This window comes from Anopheles arabiensis, chromosome 3 (genome assembly GCF_016920715.1).
Source record: "Anopheles arabiensis isolate DONGOLA chromosome 3, AaraD3, whole genome shotgun sequence".
In the NCBI taxonomy this organism is placed as follows: domain Eukaryota; kingdom Metazoa; phylum Arthropoda; class Insecta; order Diptera; family Culicidae; genus Anopheles; species Anopheles arabiensis.
This window is the reverse complement of record NC_053518.1, coordinates 85,126,904-85,153,624: the sequence shown is the minus strand read 5'-3', so window position 1 is coordinate 85,153,624 and position 26,721 is coordinate 85,126,904. Positions and strand designations below refer to the sequence as shown.

General features: G+C 40.8%; 2 protein-coding genes and 1 long non-coding RNA gene across 10 annotated transcripts in view; 2 read left to right on the top strand and 1 right to left on the bottom strand.

Annotated features, from left to right (window-relative positions):
- The first annotated feature begins 959 nt into the window (after window positions 1-959).
- On the top strand, window positions 960-5,785 carry LOC120904003 (serine protease 53-like). 6 transcript variants are annotated; one of them, XM_040313702.1, is made up of 6 exons: window positions 962-1,784; window positions 1,858-2,707; window positions 2,775-3,611; window positions 3,682-4,338; window positions 4,402-4,560; window positions 4,629-5,007. In XM_040313702.1, the coding sequence occupies exons 1-6, from the start codon at window positions 1,502-1,504 to the stop codon at window positions 4,999-5,001; spliced, it is 3,159 nt and encodes a 1,052-aa protein (XP_040169636.1). In that variant the 5' UTR covers window positions 962-1,501; the 3' UTR covers window positions 5,002-5,007. The 6 variants fall into 6 exon arrangements, with proteins under 6 accessions (XP_040169639.1, XP_040169636.1, XP_040169637.1 ...); XM_040313701.1 differs by adding an exon at window positions 5,019-5,785 and having other exon boundaries at window positions 963-1,784; window positions 3,682-4,560; window positions 4,629-4,976; XM_040313705.1 differs by lacking the exons at window positions 4,402-4,560; window positions 4,629-5,007 and having other exon boundaries at window positions 960-1,784; window positions 3,682-3,722; window positions 3,799-3,908.
- Window positions 5,786-9,923: 4,138 nt separating this feature from the next.
- The window catches only part of LOC120902755, a 43,393-nt gene continuing 26,595 nt past the window's right edge, over window positions 9,924-26,721 (bottom strand). For both annotated transcript variants that reach the window (XM_040311750.1, XM_040311751.1), the window contains exons 4-7: window positions 25,030-25,172; window positions 18,872-19,202; window positions 12,961-13,075; window positions 9,924-10,823 (exon numbers count right to left, since the gene is read on the bottom strand). In XM_040311750.1, coding sequence (XP_040167684.1) covers window positions 10,638-10,823; window positions 12,961-13,075; window positions 18,872-19,202; window positions 25,030-25,172 — 775 coding nt within the window. In that variant the 3' untranslated portion in view covers window positions 9,924-10,637. The remainder of the gene's footprint in view (window positions 10,824-12,960; window positions 13,076-18,871; window positions 19,203-25,029; window positions 25,173-26,721) is intronic.
- Window positions 14,836-16,001, top strand: LOC120902757. Of its 2 annotated transcripts, none has more exons than XR_005739473.1 (2): window positions 14,836-15,576; window positions 15,647-16,001. It is a non-coding gene; the product is annotated as an uncharacterized LOC120902757 (long non-coding RNA). The 2 variants fall into 2 exon arrangements; XR_005739474.1 differs by having other exon boundaries at window positions 15,634-16,001.

Genomic DNA, 26,721 nt, shown 5'->3' with positions numbered 1-26,721 from the left:
CGGTATGTCGTTAAAGTTAAGCTTGCACTATTCTACTAGTTTTGGCTAAGTCTTCTTATGTGGAACAACCGTAGTCGTTCAACGCCGGCCTTATCCATAAACGCAGAAGTTGGCTTGCTTTGCGACCATCAAACCAAATTCCACAAAAAGCGGCAAAGAGCCGCTATCTATATAGCAACGAGCTGAATGCGGTTCGTGAGCTGTAATTTGCAGAACGCCGCCCAAACTAAATGGTGTACCCATGAGAGGATTATCAGCTTAGAGACATATGTTTCCAAAAGTCACAAAAGAGAAAAAAAACACATCGCGGTGATAACGCGATTCGTGGCGTACAAGACTGATCCCGATTGGCTGAGCTACAAAACCGAGCTCGCTCAAATCGTGTGCTGATAAGCTTAAGCTGCTGAGAAACTATGTTCATCCATCTATATGAGAGTAACACTTGGTTTAAAAAATAAAATCATCAAATCGCAGTAATCAGTAAAAAAGGGTGGAGCTACGCAGAAGAGATTGAATTGCTTGACTGATCCAAGCCGCAGAAATGGAATGAAATGTGAGTGCGTGTAAAACTAATAAGCATCAATTGGAATGAATCCAAAATGAACAAAAGTCCATTGCAACCCTGTTGCAAGGTACTCATTGCAAATTTATGAAGCAAAGTGAAGTGTTCAACAGAATATGTTCAGCTTCAAACTTACTCTTTGCCTGTACTGTTTTCACTCTCATTCTCTGCAACCCTCGTTGCAACCCTCAGCAGAACGTATTGCAGTGAGACGAAAACGACAGAGAGAGAGAGAGACCATATAGAGCCGCTCGGCATCGTCTCTGAGGATCAGAAGAGAACATCGAGCCACTGATCGAAAGCCACCGCATCGCTCCAATCGCTCTCTTAGCTTGTACTGTGTTCTCCGTAGAAAGCCAGCGCGGAATACCAGCGCGAAATACCAGCGCTAAAAGTGTTAATATACAGTTGCAAAGAGACCGGCGATTAAGGTGCACGCTTTTCTAATTAGATTTACACTTAAGTGTCAGAATTCAGAACTTTAGTGAATGTAATTCCCAAAACCTAATAGTACCAGTGCTAATTTACATTACCTGTGATGTTTTCAGACATTAATTGTTCGCTAAAGACACGCGTTAATGTGAATTGCGAGGAATTGTCAGACACAATTATCAGCACGTTCGGAAATACGTTCTTGTTACAAAGTCGTGTATTAACAATGTTGCACGTTGCTTATCACTGCCTTAACTGCTTTGTTGCAGCGAACCGTTACAGCTGTTAGCTGTTGCTGATGAATTGCATAATACGAGTAGCTTGATCCTCTGCTCTTGGAGTCGGGCCTATGATCTAATGGTTTTTGAAGACGATCATCGAAGCTGGTTTGACGCACAATAACAGGATTAACGAACAGTTGAATTCGTCATTAAATGTTGGATATTATGAGTTTTAAGAATTAAATGTTTTTCAAAATACATAAATCTCCGTCTTGGTAATCGTCTGATGATCTATCAATTGCACGTTTTTGCAATGATAATGTATTCACGCCAGTTACGTTGCATTTGCCTATTGTTGTGTGTTGTTTGTTTCGTACCTGCCCTGCTTGGTCATAAACTACCCTTGACCTGTGGAAGAATCGCGACACAAACCATTCCCCTGATACGGAAAGGAATCAGTGCAGTGGATGGACAATGGCCCTGGCATGCAGCCATCTTTCATCGAAAGAACAACACGATGGAGTATGCTTGCGGTGGATCCATCATCGATCAATCGACCATTCTTACGGGTATGCGGATCAAGTACTGTGATTTGTGTGTTACTTTAAACAATCAGATAATGAATTACACGTTTATTTCAAGCGGCACATTGTGTTACGTCCATGCACGGTGTCTTACATAAAAGTAAGCTGACGGTACATGTAGGTCGCATTCACCTCCAAGAAGTGTCTGAACACACGCAGGTACATTTGGTTGGGGATGTGATACTACACCCTCACTACTCGATGGGCAGTGTTGCTAACGATATTGCACTGATCAAGCTAGCGATCAATATAACGATGTCGAAGCACGTACAACCCGTCTGCCTGTGGACAATGAGTGACTCGGAGGAACCGATCGTCAATAGAAACGGTACGATCGTTGGATTTGGCTTCGCAGAGCAGGATAAAGTATCGGACACTCTGAGATCAGCATCGATTAGAGTCGTTGATACTGTGACGTGTCTTGCAAGTGACCGGAGCTTGTTTGGCACTCATCTAACCCCAGAGATGTTCTGCGGCATTGGCAGGCCCGGAGTGAGTGCGTGCAATGGCGATAGTGGTGGCGGGATGGTGTTCGAGATCGGTGGCAGATGGTTTGTGCGTGGTATTGTATCTTTCACTCGATCACGTGCAAGTGACAACGTTTGCGATGGTAAAAGTCACACTGCCTATACCGATGTGGCGAAGTATATCGCATGGATTACGAAGCACATTGATCCAAGGATGCTACATTATCCCACCAATCTGCATATAATCGATTACGAGGAAAAGCTTCGGCTGTTTAACTTCACTACATGTGGCATCATACCAGATCTGGAGTATTTACCTTGGCATGGCTTCATCGGAATTACTACCGAGGGTGTATTCATTGCCAGATGTATCGTCACACTCATAGCCGAATGGTACGTCGTTTGTCCGGCACATTGCCTTGCATCTGATGAACCAAGAGTGTAAGTAGATCATATCGGGACGACTTTATTGCTTACAATTCTGTTAATAAATCGTTAATGTCTATAGATTGGAGATACATGTCGGCCGTAACTACTCGGCTCAAACATCTCAACAAGTCCTGCACATTGAAAGTGTCACTATCCATCCGCATTACTATAACAATAGTTTTGTAGACAATATAGCTCTGATTCAGCTAAGTACACCTGCAAACACGTCCCATTGGAGTATAACGCCAATCTGTGTAGCCGTTACACCAGATCTTCAATGTAATCATTCTTTGAACCTTACCGTGTCCACTAGCAAAGAACCTCAGCAATCAGTGAAAAGCGTGGATGTGAGCGTTTTAAGTGATTCTATATGCATAGAAAAATATGGCAGATTTGGAATAAATCCCACTCTTGCCAACAAACGGTTCTGCGCTCAAACCCACCAACCGTGTAACTTCTCATTAATCGCAGAAAAATATACTCCCCACATTTCGGGTGCTATTCTACAGCAAGCCCGAACGTTTGCCGGTGAAACGCACTCCCAACACTTTCTAATCGGATTTGATCTAATGGGTAGACATTGTGATCTAAATATGCCACCTATTTACCTTAATGCTAGTGCATATATGGATTGGATTCTGTACAATATGAAACTTCCTGTTCAGAATGTCACGCACATAGACATGGAGACCGATTGGTCTAAACTGCTGCAGGGACCGGACTCGGAGAAACTGCGTCTGTTCAACATGACTACCTGTGGGATCCAAGCATATAATTATACAATGACGTCGTATCCCTGGACTGGTAGGATAGCAATTTATGATAAATCTACATGTAGAGTAATTGGCTTTGTTGTGCTAATTAGTGAATGGTATGCCTTGGCTTCGGCAAGTATAATGACAAACTTAACATTTATGTAAGTAACAGTATGAAACAAATCATGAATGTTGAACTCATCGGTGATGTAAAATATGAATTCCTTTCAGGCGTTTTATAATTCTAGGAGGAGGAAAATTGAGTTCAAAATGTAATGTAACCACCTATAGCCTAGAGAATCAAGTTATAGAAATCAAAACTGTCTATTTTTCTCCGGATTTCAACAGAAACACAGGTCAAAATAGCATAGCCTTGATAGAATTCTGGCAACCAGCCGACATATCTAACCCATACATCAGACCTATCTGTCTACCCTTCGCTGAAAGCATGCAAAACAACAAACTTAACCAATTTGTTGCACTAGCAAGTGATAGTTTAAGCAAACAGTTTTCGAATGTGAGAAGAACTAATTTTACCTTGATCAATATGACAACCTGCCGGCAACGGTGTGAACAGGAAGGCATTCTGTTGAATCCAGCAGATGTTACGCTATGCGCAATCCATAGAAATGCTGAAGACAAAAAGTGGAACAAAATATCAACGGGTAGTGCTTTGCAAGCGAGGTTGGATTTTGACGGACAAAAGCGCTACTTTTTACGTGGATTGCACTTTCGCCGCAAAGGGCAGTACGAAAAGAACGACCATTTGGGTAATCCGGTGTATTTGTTTGAGGACATCTATCGCTACCTTGGATGGATTCTGAGCATTGTGAGCATTAGGAAAGGAAATGATGCCTTCCTGGAGCCGGTTAACACTTTGGCACTGAGGTCTGAGATAGTGATATCTCCTCCAGTGAAGCAGTATAAAAAACGAAGGATGTTCAATTTCAGCACCTGTGGGATAACAGCAAACGTGTCAAATAGGATACATCCATGGTTAGGAAAATTACGTTCCAATGCTCCATCTTTCGATGTCATTGAGTGTACAGTAATTTTAATCAGTGAATGGTATGTCATATGCACGGCACGATCGGCCTCTAACGACACAGAGTATGTACGACTTTGCTATTCAATAAGTAACTATGTAGAACCATAACATTGATATTGATTTATTACAGAAAGATGATAGAATTGGGATTCAACACGCACTCTGAAGATGTCCAGAAAATTCCGATTGGGCAGATCACGGTTCATCACCTTTACGAAGCACATCCACAGATGCACGATATGGCACTGATCCGGTTGGCAAGATCCGCGATAATAACCGAACTGAGCGTGGTACCCATTTGCCTGCCCATCCTGGAAGACGTTCGCAGCTATACCAAGGACAATTTGGCAACGTTCCGACTAGTTCCAGATTATGAAACTGACAAATTAGATGAAGTTTTCAGCTGCCTCGAAGGCTTCTCATTGCTAAGAATGAACCTTTCCGATACCTTTAGATTTGTTACGTACTGTTGCATGTGCGTACTGTTGTTCCGATACCTTTAGATTTGTTACGTACTGTTGCAAACTTAACTCCCTGCACTGATAATCTTTATTGTCTTACGAAATGTGGTCTACCATTGTACACTGTTCAAACGTTCGCCGGTAATGAGCGATACTTTTTGCGCGGTATGGCATGGCACAATCATGAGCATTTCGATTACGACCAGATCACTATTTATGCAAGTACTGATGAATATTTAGCCTGGATAGTCGAGAATATGGATGAGACTTTGCGTACTCCCGTGCTGCCTTCTGACTTGAATGAGCGATTAGTTTTTAATTAAAGGCAGTAGAACGCCAGAAGAAAACTGTCAGTTAGAAAGAAGATGAACTGGTACAGAAAACAAAATAAAACGATAAAATTATTCTTATTACACTGACCATTTTGCTACGGCTTGTGAAGCATTTATTATACAGATGTAAAATCAAGAAGCAAACGAGACTGTACGAGTTGACGACTGTACTACGAGATCGCCCTAAAACCACTGATTAGTTCATACAAAATAGACACAGGACATTCTCTTATGCTGCAGCGTTTCCAATCCAAACAATAAATATATCGTCCGGTAGGATGGACAATCTAAACGGATAAACCAAGGCAGAGCAGCATAGTACACAATTTTCGTAACTTTTCTATGTATATCCTCAATGCTGTTAATTCTATTCTGTTGTATTGAATACTAGATAATACACAAAAATTCAAGTAAAGGATAAACAATTCAACAGTACAACGATTCAAGACAAAACAAATCGATGAATGATTTGAATACACGTATCCTGAAACCTAGAGATTGTAGAGCTTTGGTGACTATTCTATCATGATGACTTTGGAATGTTAGTGTGTCGTCAAAAATAACGCCTAAATCTGGAGCATCATTTGAAAGAGGTAAAATAGAGTCCAATATATTAAGCTACAGGCTATAGGCAAGAGAAAGATGCAAATTCTTTAGGTACATGTGTCAAATGTTCGCAAAAAAGTTAACAATATTTGTATCTGTTTTAATTAAACTTTTCTATTGTCATATTTTGGTATACTTCATTCCTAACAATCATTTGTCACTAATATATTCTTAACAACCTCCAAAACATATTGTCCACAAATTGAATTATTCCCCCTATGAAGTTTGACCATTTTCCATAATGCGTTACGATTAAAGTGATCACTAAACAAGCTATAAAAGCGATTCAACAATTCCGCACGGTTCATAACATTTATGTTTGAGCGAATCACTTCTGTCGCGTTGCCGAGGGTTAAGCGAAATCGGAAAACAACAGTGGAACAAACCATACGATATCGCTTTTTTATCATTTTGTACCATTGAAAATGGCACCATTTCGTGAATGTGTACCGTTCGCTTCGCAGGAAGCGTTCGATCAGGACGATATTTCAAATCGCCATTTTCACCACAAACCAACCAAAATTTATGAAACAAAGCCAGCCAACCCACAATGGTGTCTGAAGTGTTTGGAGTGTCCTGTGCGAGCTTCAAACTTCCGTTTACACAGTGGAGAGTAGCGGGCTGTCGGGCAATGTCATGGCACGAGTTTGGATTGAAGCTGGAATAGCCCAAGGCCATAAATTTATCTCGTTGCTTCGACAGTCGGACGATTTGGTTTGGCGTTGGTTGCTTTATCGGCATCGATCCAAACGACAGTGACTTCAAAATATGGCATTTAGAAAAGCGAGAACAACCCACCACCACAGACAGACAGTGCCTCAATCGTTGCTCAAATACAGATGTTCGATTGTCAACAACTTTATTTAGGATTTATGTTTCTCCGAGGTTACACACATGCTGTCCTTTCTGACTCGAGTTGCTTACAGGGATGGAATTGAATTGCACGAAGGAAGGGTGGTTCAGGGGAAAGATTTGTGGTGTCTGTTGTATTCGTCACACGCAAGCGAACAGCATCCTGATTTGTTTTCTTCCTTTTTTCAATGGAAACGATCAACCAACAACTGAAAAAGAAACGGTCACAGCTGGCAACGAGTTTCTCCTATGACCTCGACCAACGTACAGTTTTAAATTCCTTAGTATGGATTAGGAGGGCAAAATTTACATTAACTGAACCGTTTGGATGAACTGTTTGGGATCACTGATGAACTGTTTCTGTTCTGCTGAACGTCATCAACAAAACATGATATCCAGAGTCTCCAATTGGCCTATCTCAACATTTTTCATTCGGAAAGACTGTAATGTGATGTTTCTGTTCCATTAATTTTGTTTGTAGTATCTGTTGCTATTTTGTAACCAAATGTATAAATCCTTGGAGGTTAAGGTAGGTGTGAGCAAACTATAGTGAATCTATAGGTAACTGTTGTAAAACTATAGCCTACTGATGCTTCTATTTGCACAGAGAGTTTAAATGGCAGTTAATATGTGTGCCTAAAGTCGATCAACTTCTTCAGTATGCTTGAGAAAAGTGATTCCTTTAAAATAGCAGGCATTAAATGCTGAACAAATACAGTAAGTTGGGGATTGTTTGTCTTTCCTGTTGAGCAAAGTTCCAATGCCCGAACCTGCCGGATACTTTTCTTGTTTCGTATCGCACCGGCACTCGTCTGACGTCCTAAAGGTTAGCTAATAGCTTTATTTCACTTACCTTACCTCATCAACCAAGCCGATTTTAAGGATGATTACCCAAAGTATCTCAAAACAATCAAGAGGACATTGTATACTTAGCATTGACCCGCCGACTCACTGCTCTACAAATGAAGATGTCCACTTGTTTATGGATTAGTTTGCTTTTCTGGCAAACCGTCCTTATCCTTTCCTGTTAGCGTGTGACCGACTCTTTTCAAATTAAATCACTTTGATCCATTTCCAGGACAAACTACATGCTTTTATCTGTCCGATTTGCATGAATCAACAGCTGTGTGTTCGAAGGTGAAAGTTTGGAAAAGAGAACGAGAAAAACCACCGACTAATGGAGACGCCCCATCCTTCACTTCCCACGAGGAAAGGTGATGATTGAATGCAAAAGTTTCAAAAACCGCACTCGTCCGCCCGGTCGGTGGAAAAGAGTGTGTTCAAACGAGTTGCATTATGTTGCAATCGCAGCCACAGCCAGCACGATACGGTGGGATGGATTTATGGGTGTTTCTGTTTGTCAGTTGGTTTCGTTTGTTCGATTTGTTTGTTTGTTTGTTTGTTGTGGTTGGTTTGTTTTAGAATTGTTGAGCACATACGCTGTGGGAGTTTGTATTGTTTCCACTCTATCGATGGGTAGAATGAACACTCCCTCAAACTGTAGGTAATTTATTTTGCATCATTGTGCTTTGTTTCGATCATTCTGCGTTACTGATTCATAAAAAAAGAATAATTCAACATGTTGTTTCGACGCCTGAAGAGCCTTTTTGTGGGTTCAATATTGTTACATTTCAGTTTCAGTACATAATGGTTGTGTTAGTTTGTTTGTATGATAAATTGTCCACTCCTCTACACGCTACTGTGCCATTTCACTCCCCCAGGCATTGTAACCTTTTAAACCAACAGAAGCGTTACTAAACAAACAAAAAGTAATACATTTTAATATAGCATCCCGAACAAATGTTTATCTATCAGTTTTTTCATAGGATTTCCGAGCAATCATTACATTTTAGTAAATCAAATTAAGAGTTTGTTGTAGTGATGACTATATCCCAATCAATTAGTGAAACGTTTCCAAGAGCACATGAGCTTAGGGTTTTAATTAAAGTTGCCAAAGCTTTATTTCAATTATGCAGTACTAACCATGAAGTGGGTTGGTATTAATTAAGATGTAACAACAAGCAATGCGGTTTGTAATTGAAATGACTCATAAATAAAGAGAGCTTAAAAATAAACAAACATAAAAGGCTCAATTGAGGATGAATATATGAAGCTTTCCCAAAACCTCGTCCAGCAGCAACAAACTTTCCTGGTTTATTTTGTTGTCATACTCGTTTGAACCCACGAATGGTTGCGGAAATGTTTTATTACCTCAGACTATTACCTCGTGGGTGCTGTTATTAATCATTTTTACATACATATGCATGCGTTGCGGGAAAAAGAAAAATTGAAAACAAAACAAAAACAGCTTCCAACGCGGTGCCACCGTTTGCTGACGCTGTGTAAATTGTATTCATTCGGGCGCAAGCTAAAATTGGAAATAATCCATGCGTTATGAGCAAACTATACTGGGCTTGGGCCAGTATGCCGCTTGTAGATTGGTTTGTTTTTGCTTTTTTGTCGGTTTTGTATTATTTTTCCTATTTCTTACCGTTCCACTCACCCCTTTTGCCTCCCGTGCCTCGTCACGGTGCGAAACTGTTTGCGATTGGTTCCGCATTTCGGGGGAGAAAGTGCAACTGCACCACTATGCAGTGAGCGCTGGTTCGCTTTCATGTTTGTCATTATTTTAAATTGATTTACGGGGATAGGTCTTGTTGATATAATTACGCCATAATTGGAGGACACATGCGAGTGCGTGCATGAATACGTCCTCCTCCACGAGGCTGCAATGAATTGGTCGATGGAGCGTTTACTCTGTGGAAAAATGCTGATTCAATGTGCTGCTGTGAAACAAATGGTGTAAAGAAAAAAGGGCGTTGGGAAATAACAACCCACCAACTCACGTGTCAATTTCATTACCATTGAGCTAGTTTTTGCTGCTGATTTCTTTCGGACTGCGATCGTTTGATGTATTTTTGATTTATTGCATGCATTATTATCATGATATTGCACGGTTGGGAGCAGTTAAAGGCATTGCATTGCACCGCACATCTAATCTCATTTGCACATCCAATTAAAGCAAACGCAGTTCGGTATGTAATCTGCGGTATGTGGAGCTGGGAAATGCTTAAAAATGAGTTTTCATTCATAAGCTTATTAATGCATCCAATTAATGTAAATAAAACACAAACGACCCATTTATATATTTTTTGTAGTGTACAGTTTTGATACTTTTATTCATTTCTGTTTGTTTTTCGTATTGCTTGTTCGCTTGTTAATCATTCTTTTAGCTCTTTTTTCAAAGTAACAATAGTTTTAAAGTAACAAAAGTAACAATAGTTCATAGGATCGTCAGTTTTGCTTCCTTTCTTTCATTAATCGCTTTTCATCTTTTTCTACACATTGTGAAACATTTCTCTAAACTGCAAAATGAAATAATCAATCCGTACTGCCTATCATCGGTAATTACGGCAAAATAAACGAGTTTGCATCCTGGTCACGGCGTCAGCTGTAGTAACCCTCAGATAAAGAGAAACAAGAGGATACCGTGTTGCTTTCCCTATACTTTCCCTTCGCACGAGTCCAGTCTACTTCTTTTTCGTTTTACTTACACTCCAGCGTGTAGCCTTGTGTTGGTATGTGCTTTATTATCTACTTTTTGTTGTTTCTTTTTTTCTTTTTTGCATTTGAGTGTTTGCCTTTCTTCCGCGAGTAACAATGCTTTAGCTATTCACTGTTTCCAGCTTGTATGGGTGTGATTTTTGCACCTTTTTATGCATTTCAATCACCCATTAAACTTCGCTTTCCACTCAATTTACAGCGCTTCTATGGTCATTTACCTGCAGCCAATGGAGATGCATCCTTGCTTTCGCTGCTTCCCCGTCGCTGTCATCGAGATCGTACCGGGTGCGATCGTGCACCGATCGGCGTCACTGTGGGTGGCGATTAAATAAACGTTCCCAGCCGGTGGTGCAGCTGTACTGGCAGTGTGTGCACAACCGCAAGCACCGTGACAATGGCGAGTGTGACCATGTTTGATGAACTCCATCGCGTTAGACCCGTCGGGGTTGCGCTTGAGCTGAAGTAATCCCGGCATTTGCCACTTTCCGGCGTGTAATCGACGCAGTGCATCTGTTTTGCCAGGTCCAGCGATGAGTTGGAGGTTGTGACCGCAAGCGTGGCAAAAGAGTGAGAGAGAGGTGGGAGAAAATAGAATAAAAAATCAATAATGTCATAGAATGGGTCTTTCATGGTAGAATTCTATTGGGAGGACAGTCGAAACGAAAGCATGTGTGTTGCTTAAAAGTTTGGTTGTCCACCCTTCCGAACTGCATTTCTATTCTGGATGAAAACAGTCTAAACATGTTGGGGTTCCAAACATGTTGGGGTTCTAGTTGCAACCACCTTGTACTTGTGCATTTCGACAAAACCGTTGCACAGTTTTCATTGTCACCCAGTTAACGAGTGCAGCATAAATCATGGCCTACTCGTTGCCATGCAAGGGATAGAGAGAGAGAGAGAGAGAGAGAGAGAAAGAGAGAGAGAGAGAGCGGATGGGAGAGAGCCACACTTTTTCTAATACAATATGCATGAAGTGGGCAACAGAAGCTCTATTTATGTTGTGAACGGGTAAATGTGGATGCAACTGAAAAACGTAGACCGTGACCCAGGCATTTAAAATACCGCCCCGCTGTTAATTCCATTGTAAGTTTTATACCATTTTCCCTACATCATGATTGTTCGGGAGAGGGCTAAACGTTTGAATGTAGTGTTTTATTTTCACGCACAACTAAATGCAGTAAAATACGGCACCACACCGTCCAGTGGCGGTTTAGCGGGTGTGCCATGTTTTATTCATCGATCCGACTCGTCCTCCCGTGTGTAGTGTTGTGACGTAGAGACATTCTGATGAGTATAGTAGACGAGTGGGTGTAAAAACTGGTTGTACAACGTTGTTGCATTTGCAAACAAAAAAGCGAAAAAGGTGGGAATCGCGTTCGGTTGGCTTAAATGATTCGCTTGGAACCTCTTTGTGGTGGAAGGTTAGAGGTGATTCTGGATACAAATTGGCTTAATTGTTTTGCCACGACGGATGTATTGGGGAAACGGTAGCAAAAGGACGCGATATTGCTGGTTGTTTTTTGTTGTTGTTATATGACTCTTGTAATTGTATCGTGTGAATTAGAATAACACATTCCTATTAGGAAGGAGAGGAAATTATGGTAGCAATGGGGATTAATGTATTTGTGTAGGCGTTACAAAAGGTAACGAGGTAATGCGAGGATTGTCCGTCAAGTTTTTGGTACATGTAACCGAATTGGTAAATTCGTGGAACTTGAAAAATATTTTGTAATGTAATTGGTATTAATCCTCAATTTCAAGAATAGCATATGAGGTTCATCGGATTAGTTTACACTTTCTAATATTAATACGAGAAGTGGACACATTATGACTAAGCACAATAACCATTGAACAAATCAAAAGTGATTCAATCCATGGAAAAGCAATATTAAATAAATGTTAGCTTTATTGGACATTGGACAATATTCTTTGTATTGATACCGGGAACACATGATTGAATGATTTAAAATACGAACGATTTTTATGATGCCACTTCTAAGAAAGTAATTTTGTACAGCTCACAGATTTCTATTGAATATGATTTATCAAAGAGACTGTTTTTTCAATATGTTTCTTTACTAGCACTAATATTTGTCAACACTTTTAGATAATCAAAGTTTTCCTTTTCGTAATCCTTGATTTCATAGGTTTAGGTAATTTTATCTGCCCATCAATTTAGCATTCCAAGTCAAATGTCGTGAAAAGCTTGCATTGAATGATGTTCCCAGATTTCGAAGGATCCATTCAAATCTATCTTCATTTGAACAAACGGCCAAAGCATGCCTGATTGCGTTTAACATCGTTACAATGGTGTTGTTAATAGAACAATTATCAGTCCCTAATTAGCTCTCACTTTGTCACCCCGTTACGGCCGTGTCCGAGCAACGAGATCGACCTAAGGAAAAAGGATTGAAGAGGAGCAGCATCCAAGCGATTGATGTTTGCTCTCCAACACACACACACGTACAGGCACCAACCAGACACATCAATAAATAAACAACAGAACGGCGAACATAAAGAGGAAACCTTCACAGAGCGCTGGTTAGAGTCACAGCTCCATTCAAAGTCAACACCAAAAGCACGGTCAGTTGTAGCGAAATGTTCTGCACCGTACCGACTTTTCCGGTTCAACACACGCCAGACTTACCCGCATCAACGTGTTGGACATCTTGTCGAGGAATTTGCGCGTGAACAGCGCCGTCTCGTCGCCGCAGGCATGCCGCACCGTAAACTCCGAGCACTGCATGTACTTCTGGAAGGCACTGTAAGAGAAACAAACAGAGAGAGGGAGAAAGAGAGAGGAAGAGAAGATAAGAAGAACGTTTAGTGCTCGGAAGATGAGTGGGACTCGTACAACGCAAGGGTATTTGAACGTCTTAGCGCACCGTAGCGTCTTAGGCCTCGGGAAAGGAGATAAATACAGTTCACACCCTCCCATCCAGAACCGACTTTGTGCCGCAAGTGGTGCGTGTAATCGGTGTGAAATTGACGGGAAATGCACTTCGATGCATTTGAAGGGAAGGCTGACTACACAGAACGGATTGACTGAAGCGTGTGATGTCAGTTGTTGATGGGGAGTATCATTAAAGAGTCGATAGAGTTTGTATGTTAAGAAGGTGGTTTAATAAGGTATGAGCAGAAGTTGCATTCATGCAAAAAGGCTGATAAATACATGTAAATATTAAACCTCATAAGTTAACAATGTTTTCATACTGTAACAATGAGAAATTTGCAATGTTAAACGCCCAAAAGTATGCAATTTACATGTCAAACTCTCCGTTTTACCATTTTCCGATGTATTTCTCGAATTATATAAGTTTGTAAGAATAGTTTGCACAGCTTTTCACTTTACACATACACACACTAACAAACCTAGCCATAAACATTCACATTATCGATCTGACGGCCAATTGATGAGTTTCCAATTCCATCCAATTCCAGCGCAAGACAATAACCTCTAAATGGAAAGAAGGGACGACAAACTGAAACTGGCCAAAGCTGAACCGGTCATCGGCCTTTACCGAGAGCGTAAATGAATCGTCCGTTTTATTACCCACGACACTTACACGTAAGATCAACAAAAAAACCTAATTTGATGGTCGTTTACTGCTCGCTGCTAACTGACTGGACGTCATCTTTTGTTGCCTCCGGGTTGCCTTTCGAGCGAAGAAACAATACAATAAACCCAGACTCGTTTGCTCCGCATGCTGTATTGGTGATGGTCCAAAAATTGAATGGTCATTTGGCAGGCTGACATTTGCTGTCTCAGCTTCAGGGAGGGGTTCAATTTCACAAACTAAGGCTCAATATCATCCAGCAAAAAGGCAACAAAAAACCGACAAGAACAATTCGGAGAAAAGCGGAGCCCAAAACCACAAAATGGTGCGATGGTGTAAGCCCAAGCGAAGGTAGCCGTTACATGGGAAATAGTGCACTGTCAGAGTCACAGCGGTCACTTTACCGGTCAGTGTGAGCTGTCAGCTTCGTGTGAAACAATAAATTTGATTGGCCTTGGATGGTGGACGAGAACGGCCGATGATGCTTTGGTCTAATGGTAGTTAGTAACTGTTTATGAAACGTTCGTTGGGTTGTATTGCATGCCGGTTGTTACAATCATCCTTTAGGACGTTTGGATACAATCAGAATGGATTTGCTCGGTGTGTGTTAGTATGATCTTTTTATTCTTCCCAGGTTTGCGTTCTAGTTTGTTGGATTGAAAAGAAGCGAGCTTGTTAACAGGTCGACAGATTAATCACACAAAAGGTTGTGGTTGCCTGTATTATGACAAACCTCCGAACATTTTAGGATGTTAGCTTTGACTATATGTAACGCCAACATGTCAAGTAAGGTGACAAGTGCCAAGTGACGGCATTCAAGTGTTCTGTTGAAAAGATCCTTAAAAGTTGTTTAAAGTGTATAAAAACGAAAAATACCAGTATTTAGTCTAGAAGCAGATGTTGGACGCAATGATCACAACTATCTGGCCCAAACCCATTCCTAAATCTTTACCCATGCATCAGACCCAGTGCTGCAAAATGTCACCATCAATATCACAAAAAAAACTGAGTGAATCAAAAACCTTGTCAGCGTCACGTACTCAATTGCGATTATCACAGGTGAAATTCTCAAGTGGTTGTAACGAGTGATATGATTGGTGACAATTTGGGAATAAACTTTTAGTCAATCACTGTTATGAAATTTTCTGGACCAGGAGCAGCACTGTAAAATATCACTGTTTCAGTCACCAACGCTCATGACTGAAACGAACCTCAAATCAGCTCACGTACACAAGTGCGATGATCAGACGCAAGATGAACATAGTCGTTGTGACGTGTGACCAGATTGGTGACATTTCAGCAACCACCTCTTGGTCGGTCACTTTGACGTGACTTTGTTTGTCTGTGATCAATTTCGAAATGTCACTGGTTCTATCACCAGCACTCGTGATTGAAATGAAATTCATTTCGGTTCACGTACACATGTGCGATGATCAGGGGTAAGACGCACATGGCCGTTGTGACGTCTGATCTGATTGGTGATATTTTGGTAACCAACTCCTGGTCAATCAGTTTGTCGTGATTATTTGGTATCTTATTATCGCGATAGACTTAGAACATACGTGGCGCGGGCGAGTGGTGTTTTATTAACCATGTGCATATGATTACAAGCAGTAGTCGGTTCTGCTAGCTGGTTAAATGATCCCGCATCCTACAGATATTGCCAGACTCAGTTTGCTGATCCAAACGTTTATGTATTAACTCTCGTAAGCAGTGCACATGCAATGATTATCGCTTCATAATGTATTTATTAATTACTCTAGAAAAACACTTTAGACCCACAAACAGCTGGCACTGGAATTTGGAAGAAGGGAAGGAAGAGTCAGTACGACTTTTAGCGGACATTACCTAAGACTTTTACCTTGTCCAGATGACCAATTTTACGCTGTTCGATGGTAACGGGAATCCTATGTTAATGGTGATCTCCGGGGGCGGATACACGGGCTGTTGTTGGTGGCAGTGGATAGACGCTAGGTGTCAGCATGCCGTGCCCGTTAGAAAATCCGTACCCGTGCGCGGTGTCAATTGCGCCAAAGGTGGATTATGAAAGGTGCAGGAATTTGGTGGCTTTGTCTAGAGTCAGTGCTTTCGGATATGAAAATAATAAAACCAGGATGTAAAACAAAAACTATCTACCTTTTCATCCATCTATAAAACATCTTTTTATATTTTCACTATGGAGAAACTAACAAATTACACGCCTCGTATGCTAAGAATATCATCGATTCGATTAAAATTATTACACTAACAGCACAGTGAATGAGGAGGTGCCGCTGAAGTGAGTTCACATCCGAGGAGCTCTGCTTGATCGTTTTCCAACCGAATTCGAACGCCGACGCAACTACTGGAAAACTGACTACTTTATCTTTTTGAGTCAACCGGATTCTTAGGCCGGTTCCTTGGCCAGACGCTTTACTTCGTTTTGCCAAAATTCTCGATCGTACCGACCATGACCAAAAGGCAATCTCCGTCAGTTGGTCGAGTTTGCCGTTCATGAGCATGGTGTAAACCTTGATAATATTTTCTTTGTTCACCAGCTTGCCGGCATAGCCCGTGAACACTTCTGTGACCTGAAACGCCTGTAATTCGAAACGCTAGAAACGGCGCATCATGCGCACAGCACATCACATTATGCGCGCATTACAACACAGCGCTTAAAGTACGCGACTGTGCGGAAAATTTTACGTGGGCGTGGAAAAAATGGAGACCAAACCTAAAGTGCTTAAAGAGCGGACAGGGCTCAAAAACTCAAAGCGCATAGCACGTTAAGAGCACGAAAAGCGCACCGTTCTCGTAGACCAAACTGTGCGGAAAGTGCTAGCACAATGCACTATGTGCAACACTACGAACAGCTCATTCATTGTCAGGATGGGAATTATTTCCTGGAGCGTCCTGTAGTTCTACAGGATCCGCTGCACGCCACGGTAAATGTTATAATGCTCAGCGTCGGTGATGTATTGGGTTCATTATACGCGATATCGAATCCAGTGGATTCACAGCCAAGTAGATGCTTATCTCGGCGATGGCATGCAACAGCATGGTGACATCAAAGCGAGCAAATGTGGTAGTCAAAACTGGATCGGTCAGAGAATCAGCCGGCACGTCAAATGGCCTGCACCGTCGTAATCGTGGCAATGCACTCCTGTATACATCCAGCGTTGGTAGGTAACCGACAGCGAGCGGGTATCCTTTGAAACCGTCAACACTCGGAGAAACAGCTAAATCACACGGTAGAAGCTGTTGAAACGCAATCTAACTAAGCTGGAAAAACTTCACGCGAGCTTATTACATTATAAACCGTTCCTAAAAATAGCAAATAATAATGTTTATCAATCAATCGAGTGAAAGAAAGAAGCAAAACTTACCATGAATTAAGTATGAGTGCTAAGTATGACACCAGCATCCAACGCTGGTGCATGGTTCCAAAATATGAAGCCGTTACTTCGATCCCATTCTACGTGTGCTTCGACTTGCTGATATGTTAAATGGTATGAAACACGAACCGTTTGCAATTTTATCTCCTAGCTTCGAATAACAAACCAAACCGTTTTCCGCTTGCTATGCCTCTTGAAATGTAAATATTAAACACACATCAACAACAATCGTTCTCCAAGCCCAAGGTGTATGGAGACCAGGCTGCTCATAGCCTGTTTTTTAATTTCCAAATTTGTACGACACATCTTAATATTAGTGACTTAATAGAATGGCATATTATGATTGAAACCCGTAACCGTTTAAATAAACTTAAAGCGACAACGTTTTTTGCGACAATTTCGCTCACGTTTTTGGTGAATTGCATTGATAAATTTGACACCGAGTAGATCAAATTAGCTCAGTTTACCCAGTCAACCTGCTTGTTTTTTGTTAAAAAAACATAAAAAACAAGTTGAATTGTGCTCAATTTTATTTTTCTTTTAGTTTGGCATTAATCTGGCTGGAACAAACTGGATAATTTGATTCTATTTGTTGCAGCAGAATTATTGCGCTAGGCAAGTAGCTCTGTTTGCAAAATTGGGCTACTTTCTGTCACACTGCTTCTAGACGACCCACAAAATCTTCCGCGACAATTTTTTGCGAGCTCTTTGTTCTAAAACAACTTCTCAGTTTTAGAACTAAATCAGAGGCAACCGTGATTGTCGCGGGTTTGTGAATTTTTCACAGAAAGGCAATGCTCGCGGCATCCTTGCATGTGCACTGCTTACGAGAGTTCATACATAAACGTTTGGATCAGCAAAATGAGTCTGGCAATATATGTAGGATGCGGGATCATTTAACCAGCTAGCAGAACCGACTACTGCTTGTAATCAAATGCACATGGTTAATAAAACACCACTCGCCTGCGCCACGTATGTTCTAAGTCTATCGCGATAATAAAATACCAAAAAATCACGACAAACTGATTGACCAGGAGTTGGTTACCAAAATATCACCAATCAGATCAGACGTCACAACGACCATGTGCGTCTTACCCCTGATCATCGCACATGTGTACGTGAACCGAAATGAATTTCATTTCAATCACGAGTGCTGGTGATAGAACCAGTGACATTTCGAAATTGATCACATACAAACAAAGTCACGTCAAAGTGACCGACCAAGAGGGGGTTGCTGCAATGTCACCAATCTGGTCACACGTCACAACGACTATGTTCATCTTGCGTCTGATCATCGCACTTGTGTACGTGAGCTGATTTGAGGTTCGTTTCAGTCATGAGCGTTGGTGACTGAAACAGTGATATTTGGCAGCACAGTACACAGCCAGCAATAGTCATGATTATGCTTATGCGGGCAGTAAGCTAAGCTTGTCAGTCAGAGTATCGCATTGGACTCAAGAATTCACATGTCGTGTTCAGCATGTCATGATGCACTTTTATTGACTATCAACAATGAACATCAAGCTACCACGGATATGTTGATTGTTTTCATTGGTGAAAATCTCGTGATAGTCATGACATTTTGCAGCACTGATCAGACCATCTCGACGTCTCTTTAAAAACTTACCAGCAAACCGTTTTAAGCCGTTCCTCCTCCGCATCCTCCACCGACTTGGTGCTGTTTGGATGGCTTCGGCCCAAATGTTCGTGCTGCTGCTGCTGTCTGTGATGGTGATGCTGATGCTGACTCATGTCACCGCTGTGGTACTGCCCACCACCATTGCTCATGACGGCCGCCGGATGTGTGGCCATTGTTGGGTAGATGGACGACGCTACCGTCGTGGTGGTTGTCGTTGCCACCGACTGGCCTATCTTCGCCATGGTGCTCTGGTAGTGGATCGCACACACCTCGTAGTCTTTTTTCACATGCCGCATGCACGGTGCATGTCTAAGAAAGTCTGTAGAAATGGAGAGAACAGATGCAAACACATACGGTAAGTTTTTTCCCCCCTGGTTTTGGTTTGTTATTACGGATACGGTGAATGTCAATTCAATTTTGGGGTTTCCTTTTTGGGCCACACTGTTTAGAATCTTGGACGTACGGGTGGGTGCTTTTGTCCTGTCGTTGACATTCGAAACGTACGAATACGATCCAAGATTCTATTGGTGAAGACATTATGAAATTGACAAAAAAGAGGAGCAACAAAAAGCGGTACAGCTTCGAGCATCCTTTGACTGTTGGTTGAAATGCAACAAAAAATGGTAAGCATATATCATGAGTACATTAAAATGAGTTTAGAAAATACGAATAAGACACAAAAGAAAACAGCAACGAAAGCTCATAATAGTGATCAAAAGGGTTTATATATTGTGTGTAGAACATTGATGTTGTTTAATCTGATAAGACAATTTACAATAAGGCATACCATAACCACACAAACGAAAACTTGTGCCCACACATTCAACCAACACGACCATTAGACATCATAATGTGGCGTCTTCCAACCGCAATGGTTTGGTTCTGTGGTTTCCGGTTGAGTTTGGGGATGAGGTGAAGAACATTATGCAATCAAAAGAGGAACCGATTGAATTATTGACACTTGCCTTTGAAATTGATTGCCTAGGGATGGAGTGGATTTCCGTCGAGGAGTCTAGGAGTGAATTGATGAAGCGTGCCAAATTTGGCATGATTTGACCTTTGGCACATATGTGCTGTCATGAGTTTTATGATGTAGGATGAGGACTGGACATTGAACTTGAGATTTAATAGGCCGTTAAAATTGGCTGGTCCTAAAGAACTTTGTTTTAGGGATAAAAATCAATATTTTCTAATAGTTTATTTGACTAGTTAATAATTCACAAAATTTGCTTTATTATGAAGAGAAATATAACAATGGAGGCGCATGGTAGCTCACGGAAAATTCACAAAAAAATGCATACCGCGAAACATTTTACTTGAGCAACCAATATTAAAAAGACTTCAACAAAGATATCTGTTTCAATTCTTCATTTTAACAAAATGCTATACGTATAACGCGTGATATTTTATTATTAAAAGAATATCTCGATGAAATAGCAATTCTCTCATAATAACAATTTGTTCTGCAGTGTTCAGCAACAAAACACTCGACGAAGTAGCAACGTAAACAATGTACTCAAGATTAAATATCATTCTATTCCAAAACCACAACCTTTTGTGGAAGCTGTAGCGAAACCAAACCATTATCCGTTAAGTAGCACAACACAACGAACCCAACAAACAGTGGCTGAAGTGAATCTCATGTCGTGCAATGTCTGAATCATCGTATTCTGCTCTCAAATGCACGATAATCAGCCAGTGTATAGAGAATCAGGTGTTTAACTTCAAACTAAGCACAGCACAGCAATCGCTACTAATTAGCGGCGAACAAGGAACTGGTTTTCGCCTTCCCTCAGACGCATAATGAATTACCCGCAAGAGGAACATCTTTTACCGGTCTTTTCTCTTTGCGAAAGTTCTTCTAAACAAATATCATGCGAAACAAGCTGGCATATAATTAAATGGAATTAATCGCCTTACTTTTCGTTTTCCGAGAAAGGGCAATCCAAAACCGGATGTGCATTCACCCCACAATTCTTGTGCAATTTTGTCCCACATGACTCCGGACTGAGCGGATATCCTTAAATTCTAACTGACTACCGCAATGCGTAATAAGAACAACAGCATTATGTACACTTTTCTGCTGATATTGTCGATGAGAGGTCGTTTTTCCTGTTACAATTTCATTTTCACCATTCTCATTACTGATTTGAGTTGTTTTTTCTTCCTTTTCTGGTTGTTGCTGTGATTGCTCTCTTCACATCGGATCATTAGCCGTCGAGTCGTCGGTGACTCGTTGGTGATTCCTGAGGTAGATTTTTATATTCAGAAATTAGCTACACACTGTGTACACTGTTTCGCTTGTTTTTTCAACTTTCGCTCGTTCAACTTGACTGCTAATTGTCGATTCCCTTGAACCACCTTTACGCTTATCCATTCGAGCGGCCTTTGAGTTTGTGCGTGAAGGTGGGCAAAAGTTTTTCCTCATCACTGACGTGCCCAATCACGGAGCAAATTAGATGGAAATGAACAACTTTACCTCCCCTTGTTGGCAATACAAAAAGTCCGATCAGTGTTAAGCCACAAAGTTGAGCTTTACATGGCGTTTGGGGAAAAGTAAAATACTGCCAAATTTCTTGTAACAAAACTTTGTGCCGTTACGGGCGTGAACGCGATATTTTTCAAACGCAAAGATCGAAAATAACTTCATTTCTTTTCACATCAACTGCTAGTTCGCAAACGAAGCATGATGGTTTTAAAATTCATTCTACGATAATCATCACCTGCAGCGTGATTTGCAAGAGATACTTTGATTTTATGATTCTTTTGTGTATTTTGTATTGCGTGTTCCGGAATGAAGCAGTGCTGAGAAAAAGTTTACCGACTCAAATTGACTAAGCAATACTTTTTGCAACATTTCAATATTTGAGATTGCAAGATTTTTGCATTTGATAAACATTTTGAGATGCCATTTTGTGATGCTCATAAAAGAATGTGACACGATTTCACCAAGGCTTGATCAGATCGTTCAAATATGCTTTCAATCTATGATTGCACAACGTACAGAAGAGATCAACACATTACGGAACATTTGTGGGTCTTTATCGTGACTCTGGTAGACGTTACCGAATCTCGCAACGGGCTTGAAATCCTTTCAAAGCAGATCTCCTCACCGCATAATGGCGAACAAAACATCCAAACGTTCGTTGGGATGCATGATACTCGTGGCCCACGTCAAATCCATCATTGCACGAACGTCCTCCGATACGCGAAAAACGTCCAAATCTTGGCTGACGAATACAGTGGAATTCCATCACATTGCGGCCAACTACTCATTGTGCCCTCGTAGCCATCGTGGGCTGGTTGCAACGGTGAAACGGAAATAGAATATGTGACGCACGTACTCGGCACTGCCCTGGACATCACGGACTACGTTCGACATAGATTCGATCCACCTCGTCGATGTGTGGTGCAAAAGCTGACAGTTTGAAAGATTGGTATCATATTATTGGTTCGATGCATATAAATCCAGTTAAAAGGTGCCGACGTAAATCGGATTGCATTCCGAGTAGCCACGACGTCAGAGAGAGAGAGAGAGAGAGAGTGTCTGTGTGTATGCTATTTAGCCCAGTGAATAGTAGAGGAAAGAAAGTGGAATAGGAAAAGGCTTTCCCTGTTGTAGTTTCTATATCCTAAACATCCTTCCGCATTTATTCTGTGCTGCTGCCATATCTTCCAACTTGGGACAACATCGGTCATCGTTAGAGATGCATCTTTTTTTCTATTTCATCCTCCTATACACACACATACGGCCGCATTCATTTTGAAGTCATCGTCGTTTTGATGCATGAGCGGACGTGTGATACTGGGTACGTGACACTGCTCCAAATGGAGGATATCATCAGTCAGGGGAAAATTGATAAGATTTCCTTCGCACAGCGACAGGCGCTTTTGTTGTCCATCTCTCTGGAGCTTCCCAGAACCGACTGGTGCATCGCTTGCATGTACACCACTTTTGCCACTTGCTACTCGGCACGTTCACAGAACCTTTCCCTTTTGAAGGTACACTCTCTCCCGCTGATCAACGTCAAAGCAACCGGGCATGCTTTCAAACGCATGATTATTGTGCTTTTAGCTAACCATTGTGCCCTAGCCCCAGCATGGTCCCAGTGACATCCAGTATCACTGGACTGGCCGATTCGAAGGCAAGGAAGACGTCCCTTCGACGTTTTGAAGCTTCGAGTCAGTGAGAAGAGGAATTGTTACGAATATGTGAGATGGTACAGCAAGAAAGCTCAGCACGACGACTTATCGGAAGGGCATTGCATCCGTTTGAAGTTACAACTACTTCAGAAATCTGTGATAGAATAAGAATGCAAGCTTATTTTGCGTAACAACACCAGGATAGCACTAGTATAGGAATTCCTTTGAGAAGTGTTTATCTTATTAATAATTTTTTTTTTAAAATTTTGTATGAATTTTCGATCACGTAGAATTGAATGCGGAATGTGATAAACTATGCTTGATATTAGATTTTTATTATGAAACACCATGCGCCTCCATGTATTTTGATATCGAGAATTAAATTCTTAAAAACAAGTATTATTTTGTTCCGTTTTTTTATTATTACATATATGAAGAGGAATGGATGAGATAAATAATTAAAAACAAATATGTATTTCACCAAACACGCTTGATGTCTTTAAGATATATCACTAATAACAGGAAAATTATGAACTTTTCCAAGATCTTTTTTATTATTATCTTTTAGTCCACATTATCAATAATTTTATCCATAAACAAAGAGCAATCCTCCAAATTCTTATTATTTGCAAATTATTTAAATCTATTTTCCTATCTATTAAAAGTATAGATAACTCTGTTCCCGAAAGTGTAACTAACTTTACTATCGCCACTCGGTGCTATCCTTCCTGCAGTGAGTGTTACTAAACGGTTAGCTAAACGGTGAGTTTTGGGCGATGATAGTGATGATCGTTTCCATCACCCAAACCTACCACTCAGCCGCCTACACGCTGCAGGCACACTTTCTCGCCGGCACAATTTGTTGATGGGAAGTAAAACTTTTCTCGTTAAGCCAAAGCCAACCGTTTTACTGAGAGCTGCATTCAATGCACCTTGCACAGATACTGCCCACAGAGCAGTGAGAGTGCTAAAAGGGATGATGTTAAGGTAGAGAACAGCTCCGTGTGGTTTTAAGAAGGATTCTCGAAAACAAGCGATTGAAAAGGCAGTTTTCATCTCGCTGGACCAACTGCTCTGTACACGATCAGTTCGAGAACGATGGTGATGATTACGGTGGTCAGGTAGTGGCGTTTAAGCCACTTGAATATGAAAACAGCTCAATTACAGCTAATTAACACACACAAACAACAGCTTACCAACAACACAATCGTTGAACAAAAAGGTGTTTGTGGTGGGAAAATTCTTTCTTCATGGATTGAGCGCCCACTGTTGAGGTGTAATCCTGAAGGCTAATTTGATTTTCACGACGATGAAAACTGAGAAACCAGGACAGGAGAATGGGAAAGTTTTGCCCTTGGCATTTCCCTTCCAGTATGAAAGCGATTCGAACAACAAAAACGGCAAACGATGCGAAAGTTGTATCCGGATGATAATCAGCGTGATTATCAACACAGGTTCTGGAGAGTTAGACGATGATAAGAGGCTGTTAATGAGCACCTAACCTTCTCGATGGGCACTGATTGCCAGTAATTGGAGGATGGGGATTTTGTGGATGTTTTCCCTTACATTGGCTCAAACGAAACTGCTATCAACCAAATAGCCAATATCATTGCAGGGTTTTTGTAACAAATATTCTTATAAACAAGCAGGTTTTGAAAAGACAACTAATAGGCACAACTAAAAGGGTGCAATTATTGTTATATAACTGCAATTGTAAACCTTTTACCTTTAACTACGTTCAACTGTGACGATCATTTTAAAACAAATTAATTATCAAGCAAATGGCACCATGAAACGTATTGCGCACAACGAAACGACACCTTGACAACATTGGCACCTTCGTATACACGTGATGATACAGGCTAACCGCAGGACAGCTTCTCCCTTTACAACACAACAATACAGCTCAACACAAAATGGATGGCAATGGACAGAGGAACAAAAGAAATGTCAACGGAACAGAGATGAAACACATTGATATAATTATTACAATACGTACGTGCCTTCCTGATATGGGCCTTCCTCGCAGAGCTCGTGTATCACTTCATTAGTGCCGTGGTAGAGTTTGTTGAAGTGGTCTCGTTGATGAATATTCATGCAGCGCCGGGTGTAGCTTCGTATGCAGTGCAGTCCTTTGTGCAGATCGCTGTGAATGAAGAGGAAGGAAAATAGTTGAGAGTGGGTAATGCATCGATGTGCTCATTGCTTATTGGTATGATTAAGATGATATATGAGGATTGGGAACTCGTGGGAAGATTTTACGAAAATATTTGTTCGTGGTTTGTTATCAAACATCATTAGTTGATCAAACAGGAAGAGGTCACAATATTGCTTCATTATTATAATAAAACATTTTTATCTTTCTTCAACACCAACACTCACGAAAATATAAAACAACAAACTTGTATGTGTCTCTTCAGTAAACACTTTACTAAACCTCAAAGCCTTTTTCCTTTGTCTTGCCCTAATGAAGCACAGAATTTTTGGCAACATCAGCCACCCCGGAGAGAGTAGGTCAAAACTGGCATCTAAACACTTTTTGCTATTATATCTCCTCCTGTCTCTCTCTCAATGTGTAAAGAGAGGTTAAAAGCACGGAAAAATGCTGCGTGCGTGTCCTCGTTTCAGCGTCCTTGTCGTGGCAAACAAACTGGAACAACTCGGTCAACGGCGTCGTCGCCATGGTTGGCAGTTGGTGCCAGTTGTACGATGCGTTAGGCACTGCGAAGACTAGCTGAAACGGTGGATGCTGTAGAGCAGACAGCGAGTCGACGCTGGAATGAATTGATTTACTGTATAATGAACGTTGGCTAGCCATGGTGTCGCCATCAAACGAGAAGTGGCGCCAGACTGTGTGGTGGTGGAAAAATAGTAGGCTTGGAGATAAAAGCAAAAACACATTTCTACACTTGGAGCTGGTTAGGAGAGACTTCAGGAAATGATGTCGATAGACGAAAACAGTGAGAGCGTAAGAACGGTGGCCACATAAAATGGTAGTGATGCAAAGATTAAAGCGTCTCATAAGGCTTAGTACACATAAGTCAAAGGTTAAGTATAAAGGTTTATTAGGATGGGATGTCGCTTTTTGGGTTTAAAATTTAAAAGCATTTTCAATTAAGATATTTTGAGTCAATCTTATTGTTCTAAATTATTTTGATGTAAATTTTATTGATTTATTGTTTGTAATAAATAATAATTATAATACAAGTGTGTTTATCATTCATGAACATGATTTATTGTTAAACTAAAAACGGTTGACAAGCGCAAAACAAATTTTCCTAATTCTTTGTGAATGCTTTGTTTTTGTTGCTTTAATATTTACTATTTAATACACTTTTTATAAAGCTACTAAATCACAAAGAGGTTCATGAAGAGTGTCTTAGCACTACATACTTAATGTACAAAGTTATGTATACTGTTTTGATAAAAAGCAACTCAGATTTTCCAGGACCGATGATAGTATATTATAACATTGAGCTTTATTTATCTATTTGAAATGTTACTACTTTTAAACCAAAACAGCTTGAGCAGTGTTCCTGATTTTTAATACTTTTTCTACATTTTTTTAATACTTTCCGAAAGAATTTAAAACTTTCCGAAAGAACACATCATTCATACTGATCACAGAGAACATGTACAAAATGGTTAATCCCAGCTTGAAAAAAAAATTCCAGAAGAGAGGAACAATCATTCAT